Below are 6,573 nucleotides of genomic sequence, written 5' to 3'. Positions count from 1 at the left end.
TATTTTAAATATTTACATGGATAATTTAATTCTTCTTGTGTAATGGGGGGAAGGTGTCTTCCACATTTGTGGAGAAAGTTATTCAATCTCAGTACGAATCAAAGCAAAAATGACTTAGAATGGAAGCTCTAAAATGCTGAACTGACTTTCTAAGGGATCAGATGCCTCTGCATCACTTTACTGGATGAAGATACTGGGAAAAGACTTTCATAAGAAAGGAACTCTGTCCTAGGTGTAAGATGTGAAGAGTTTTGCAGAACATTCAAGATCATCTGCTAGTAATAATTGTGATTATAACTAAAGTATATCTGTAAAAAAAAAAGTTGAAGCTGCAGTTAAAATAAAAAATACGACTGGAATTTTCCACTAATACAAAATCTTTGTGGAAAAATCTTGCTAAGAGAGCCTATCTGTAGTGCAATTTTCTGTTGAAAATTCATTAAGCAACCAGCCTTAGAAGGACACAGTACGTGAGGCAGAGATGATTAACATGCATAAAGTTTTTTGAGAGACAGAGAGTGAGGTATGATCAAGGAGTGTAATTAATAAGTGCTATGCCTGGAGCACTCAAGGCGAGAAAGATCAGGACATAAAGTGAGCTGGGTGTGTGGTTAGGACAAGGTTAGTCCTAAGTATAGCTGTTGCTTGAGCTGGAGAAACAGCTGAACTCAGAACACTGTTTCTGAAAACGTGCTTCTCCTGCCATTCAGGGTGCTGGTTTTCAGATGAGTTGCTTCAATCTGAAGTTCACTGTGAAATCCCAGATGTGGTGAGTCAGAAATCTTCCGTGAAGTGCCGAGCAATTCAGCCATGCTACTGCAGAAAACCTTACTGTGCTCTACGAAGGCATCTAAGCTTAGTAGGTGTAAGGATGAGAAGAATAAAACTTTGTTTCCCTTGTTGCAGGCGATCGCAGCGCCACAATGTGCTCTCTCAGTGCAGCCAATGCCAAGTTCTGTCTTGACTTTTTCAGAGAACTGAGCAAAATAAAAAGAAATGAAAACATTTTCTTCTCCCCGCTAAGTCTCTCAGCTGCCTTTGGGATGGTTGTCCTTGGCGCCAGGGGCAACACACTCAAACAGATTGAGGAGGTGGGTTTCCTTTGCTCTGGAAAGGGGATGGTGGCAAGATAAGAGTCAAGAGGCTGATAGTAACGTCTAATAGAATTCCTAAGCATCCGAATGAGTGATGTACACAGAATGCCCTTTAAAAAACCCTCTCTTTTGCTATTCCTAATACCAAACTTTTCCAGGCTAAACACTATTACAGTAATTGATCAATGAATACATCAATGCTAAAGAAAGTGTTTTGGAGGTATTGCTCCACTGTCCAGGACTAAGAAGCAGTGGCTCCTTGTGATGTGGTCTTCTGCCTTCTCTGAATACCCAGGCTTCTTTCATAAGAAGAAAGATTTCAAAGTTTTCATGAGTTCACCCTCTACAAAAACTTCTTCACTTGCAAGGATCTCATGATAAAGATGATAAAGGACAAACTGGACTTTCCCCATTGGCTGTGTCTGGCTGTGTTTTGGGATAGGCTTGTAACAGCCTATTTTAGCTTTGAGGTACCGTCACTCAGCTGCATTCACCTAACGTTTATGTTGCAGGTATTTCATTTCAGTGAAGTTTTGAGCAGTGCAAGCCAGGGAAACCAATACCCTTCTGAGAAGGTAAGGCACAGTCGCAGCTCTGAGATGAAGCAACAGGGGCCGGTTTGTCAGCCCTTTTCCTTGCAAACCCTCACTTACTCAGAAAGCACAGCAGGGCTGAGCAGCCTCTCCGCATAGATTTGCAGACCTGCTTATTACTGCTCTTTTGATAGCTATTTAAGGGGCCTTTTGAGATCACACATTTCAACAGCTAGGCCTTCTCATTACAGGGTTCTAACCAAAACAGCAGTGATAAACTAAACGTGAATAACTAAACTGAAAAACCGTAACTATATAAACTGTTTAGAAGCTATAAACTAAAATAAAATGTGGTAATTCCTTAAGTTGCCACCCGCAGAGGTTTGTCTACAGGGCATACCAAAGGCACCTTGGAGCTTGCTCCTACCAGGCTCCAAGCCAGCAGACTTTTGCTCAGTGTGCACCGAGCCATCACTGTAGGATACAATGTGATTCGGAGGTGGACTAGCAGTGGCCTGAAGGGGAATCATGTTGCCATTCTGCGCACCTGGTTCAGGGGGAGTTGGAGGTGGCGTCCTCATGCATTTATTCCAACTGTGTGGAGCCAGGCTTCTCATAGAGACAGAGGCTGCAAGTCACTCTCAGGTCCAGCTTTGCATAGGAAAGCTCAAGCCTTCTGTGAAACTTCTGTTTTCCTGTTTGAAGTGCGAAGAAGCTGGAGGAGTCCATTCCCAGTTCCAGGCTCTGTTGGCTGCAGTCAGTGAACCCAGACCAGGCTGCTCTCTCACCATTGCCAACAGGCTCTTTGGAGAAATTACGTATCCGTTCTTCCAGGTGAGTGGCCGTGGTGTCCATTTTAGAAACTCCTGGGAGTTGTGAGCTCAGCAGAATTTCTTCCATCATAAAATATGAAGGGAAATGAAACACAACAGTGCTGTCAAATGACTGCACTCCACCGCCCTTGCAGTCAGGGAGCCTTTACATCTCAGTTGCCCCGCGGTAGACATTGGGAACAGCAAAGCACTGGGAAACTGTGACTTAAAAGCTTTTATATGAAGAAACAGATCTACAGTAACATCTTTCCCTGGGCATACCAGAAAATATGATAGCATTAGTCACTGTCAATATATCCTTGCCACGCACACCCAATGTCTAATACAGCTGGTGCTTGCTGTGTCATTTCTATCCAAGGAATGAAGCTCTGTGGCCAGCAGAAGACTTTTTTTCTCCCCCAGTGTCTTCTTTGTTTCTAATAAAATGATTGTACTCACTCTTCCACCTTCCCGTCAGAGTCTATGCGAGTACGGGACTCTCTGATCCCTGCTGCCTTTTCAAACAAAGACAAGTAGCAACTCTGAGGTTTTTGTCCATTAGTCTAATTTAAGTGGAATTGGCCATCTCAGAACGTTCCTGTGGAACATTGACAGCCCAGGCAATTTGTATGCAAGTGCGTACAAACAATTTCCTCAGCAAACCAGACCTAAGGTGTTTTTAAGAGTATTGCTAGGAACAGCGCTCTTTTATCTCTGTAACCACCTTTCTCTTGTCAAGTCAAGATTTTACCTTGCTTCCAAAACCACACTGTAAGTAAAGAGAGATTTTCAGAGCCAGAAAAAGGTGACAAGTAGCCTGGAAAAGTTTTGTACTTAATACAAGTTATAAGTTTTACAGTGTATATATCTACACAGAATAAATACATATGCACAAACACACATTATCACATTGTGATAATATCAACGTGGTTACTTGTTCAAAATAAGGCAACCTTCATTTGGTGGTTGGGGGAAAATGGGCAGCATAACAATGATATATAAACTTAAAGAAAAGCACTAAGTTTTGGTCGTTTTTTTTTTTTTCTTACTATGATGAGACATTTCTGCTGTTCAGTACAGCTTGAAAATACAGAAAAATATAATTGCAAATATGTGTTGTTATAAACAAGCTCTCTAAAAATTGCATGCTTGAGTTCATTCAATGAATTTTTTAATACCTGCGTGTTTTACTCATTCCATACTTCATGGAATTACCTTGAAGCAATGAAATTATCATTGTTATAAAAATCATCATGTTGTGATAAAATTCTGTCATTTGTACTTCCCAGCAATACTTGGATTCCACAAAGAAATTCTATCGAGCAGAACTGGAAGCAGTCAATTTTAAATACACTGAGGAAGAAGCCAGAGAGAAGATTAACTTCTGGGTGGAAAATGAGACAAAAGGTAAAGAAGAATATGTGCAGGTTGTCTGGTTTGCAATCCAACCAGTTAAGAATATCGTGTCTGGATGTTAGGAATACCATGTCTAGGAATTTCAGTTTCAACCTTTTTAATATATTTTTTAAAATATTTGTATATTTTTATATATTAAACACTTACTGCATTGTTTTGCTCAATAGGACCTAAATGTAGGAAGAAGTAGGAAAATGCTTTGAGTTCCTGTCTTCAAAAGCTGTGCATAAACTTTTTGTAATTTGTCTGACAGCATTATACTACTTTTCATATTTGCAGGAGTAATTATTAATAGTCAAATGCAGCTGGTTGCCTGAACAAGGTATTAATACTTCTTAATTCATTATTTTTAAAGGTAAAATCAAAGACGTATTTGCTACTGGGTTTATTGATCCCTCCACTGTACTTGTCCTGGTGAATGCTATATATTTTAAAGGAAAGTGGGCGGTAGAATTTAAGAAAGAAGACACCAAGGAAACATTTTTCCGACTGAACAAGGTACAGTATGGGCAGGAACTGAAACAGCTGGGGGATAGAAATCAAATGTCAGTCTCCTATGACAAGAGATGGGAGCTTTCTTCCTCTCTATTATCCCAAGACAAAACAGTGGTCTTCAGCTAGAACAATGGAAAGCTGCATCTTCTCTCCAGTTTGATAACCAAATATGTAACTGTTTCCCATCAGAAGTGGCTCTCGTGCAGCTGAGATCCTGGTTGGTTCAAAGCCACTGAGCACATTCACTAACTTTGTTGGGTATTTTGCAGCTAAGGATGCTGTTTCAAAACCAGTCTGCTTTTGGGACTGAATTTGAGGATTCTGTTCCTCTGCTACTATTACTAGTAGAACAGTGTTTGTTCTCAGGAAAAAATGAGATAAAGACAAATTATCTCAGGAGAATGTAGACATTATTCATGAAGAATTTAGATTCATAGATGCATCAGTCTCCTCATCTGACGTGCCAGAAAAAAGAATGACATAACAAGGGAGTTGTAAGCAAAGTAATCTGGCACCTGTAGAAATGGAAAAGTAGTTTTTTTGCTTCTAAAATGGATAACTTAATCACAACTACAGTTAAGAGGGAGGAATACATCAATGCTACAAGTACATTAAACCCATGACCAGTGTAAATAATGTTTTCTGGACTGAACTCTAATCTCAATACTGAAACCAATTACAACCAGAGCGATCATTTCTATATTTCTGTATTTTCTGCTTAATATGTTTCATGCGCTCCAGAATGAGAAAAGGACAGTGCAGATGATGTTTCAAGAAGGTTATTTTAACATGGCCTTCATAGAGGAACTGAAAATGAATGTGATAGAGCTCCCATACTTTAATAATGAACTGAGCATGTTCATTCTTCTTCCGGAAGTTGTCTGTGAGGACTTTACTGGCCTAGAACAGGTAATACTTCTTTTTCTCTATAGTAGCATACGTAGGAGGCTGCAAAGACAGCAATACTTTAACGTTGCTCCAGTGTGGTCAGAAGACAAGCAGGAAAAACTGAACCTTATATTCTCTTCCTTCTGTTCATTATGATGTTAATCATTATTATCAATACCACCTTACAGCTTGAATGCACCCTCACGTATGAGAAACTAGCAGGATGGACCAGCTCGGATAGGATGCAACAGCTGAGAGTGAAGGTGTACCTGCCCCAGTTCAAGATGGAGGAAAGTTACGTTCTGAACACAGCTCTCCAGGAGATGGGAGTGATGAATGTTTTTGACTGGGGAAAAGCTGATTTGTCAGGAATCTCTAGGAAAGATGGTTTAGTTGTGTCCAAAGCCATCCAGAAGTCATTTGTGGAAGTCAACGAAGAGGGCACTGAAGCCGTTAGTGCCACGGGTCTTGTTGCAGTGCCTCTGTGTCATCCAGTTTCTTACGAGTTCAAAGCTGACCATCCATTCCTCTTCTTCATCAGACACAACCCAACCAACACCATTCTCTTCTTTGGAAGATATTCCTCCCCTTAAGTGGAGGTTATTTTGGAAATTAGATCTTTCTCCCCACTAACATCTGCATTGGCAAGCACTGAGGACAAAAGATGCGCACATTTTCACTAGGTTTTATCCTAATGTGTTAATTTGCTGTAAAAAAAGACTATCTGATCAGAGACAAATTAGAGATAAAAACCTAAAAAACATTAACCATTTCCCTTCTAACATCAACTTCAGGCATGTTTTACTTTTAGGAGGCCTCACTAAAATGACATCTATCTTAAAATACACTACGTGATATTTGCCAAAGAGGCCTCTAGAGACATCTGCATAGAAGATCTTATTTTGATCCTTTCCTAATGTAGTATGTCTCCAATAAACCCATGATTTTAGTGCCCTAAAGACACGTGATAGATCCTGCCACATAAAGGATACAGGAGGACAGGGATCTATCTGCATTAAAAGGATAAACTCAGGTACCCGGTTGCTTTTAGCTTTACCTACCCAAACTCTGCATAGGTCTCAAGGAGAATGCCACTTTGTAGTGTGGCATCGTGAGTAGTAAAGCTGTGGGACCCCACCTTTAAACGATCACGGGTAATGGTTCAAGCTGGAAAGAGGGTCTCAGGATTTGTTCTCAGAGAGAAGAGAAAGCAGGAGATTTTTCTGGTGTAATCTTGCTTGTTCTTAAGCAGGACAGACCCATTTGTTATTTTTTCCTGTGAGAAACCCTGTATGTGCTAGAAAGTTCCCCAACTTTTTCATAAGTTTCCATGTA

General features: G+C 40.3%; 1 protein-coding gene across 2 annotated transcripts; it reads left to right on the top strand.

Moving 5' to 3' along the window:
• The first annotated feature begins 709 nt into the window (after positions 1-709).
• Positions 710-6,336, top strand: LOC134511690 (serpin B11-like). Of its 2 annotated transcripts, none has more exons than XM_063326036.1 (8): positions 710-769; positions 907-1,091; positions 1,607-1,669; positions 2,333-2,461; positions 3,729-3,846; positions 4,292-4,353; positions 5,092-5,259; positions 5,427-6,336. In XM_063326036.1, exons 2-8 carry the CDS (start codon positions 924-926, stop codon positions 5,829-5,831), a joined length of 1,113 nt encoding a protein of 370 aa, XP_063182106.1. In that variant the 5' UTR covers positions 710-769; positions 907-923; the 3' UTR covers positions 5,832-6,336. The 2 variants fall into 2 exon arrangements, with proteins under 2 accessions (XP_063182106.1, XP_063182105.1); XM_063326035.1 differs by having other exon boundaries at positions 4,211-4,353.
• Positions 6,337-6,573: the final 237 nt, after the last annotated feature.

Source organism: Chroicocephalus ridibundus, chromosome 2 (assembly GCF_963924245.1).
Source record: "Chroicocephalus ridibundus chromosome 2, bChrRid1.1, whole genome shotgun sequence".
Classification (NCBI taxonomy): Eukaryota; Metazoa; Chordata; class Aves; order Charadriiformes; family Laridae; genus Chroicocephalus; species Chroicocephalus ridibundus.
Note: the sequence above shows the minus strand (reverse complement) of the source record. Positions and strands in the feature narration are given on the sequence as shown.

Excerpts from the sequence above, each read along its gene's own strand:
- LOC134511690 (XM_063326035.1), top strand. The coding sequence starts at position 924 with ATGTGCTCTCTCAGTGCAGCCAATGCCAAGTTCTGTCTTGACTTTTTC. Across the intron at positions 1,092-1,606 it reads CACTCAAACAGATTGAGGAG|GTATTTCATTTCAGTGAAGT; the intron begins GTGGGTTTCCTT and ends TTTATGTTGCAG. Across the intron at positions 3,847-4,210 it reads GGTGGAAAATGAGACAAAAG|GTAAAATCAAAGACGTATTT; the intron begins GTAAAGAAGAAT and ends TTATTTTTAAAG.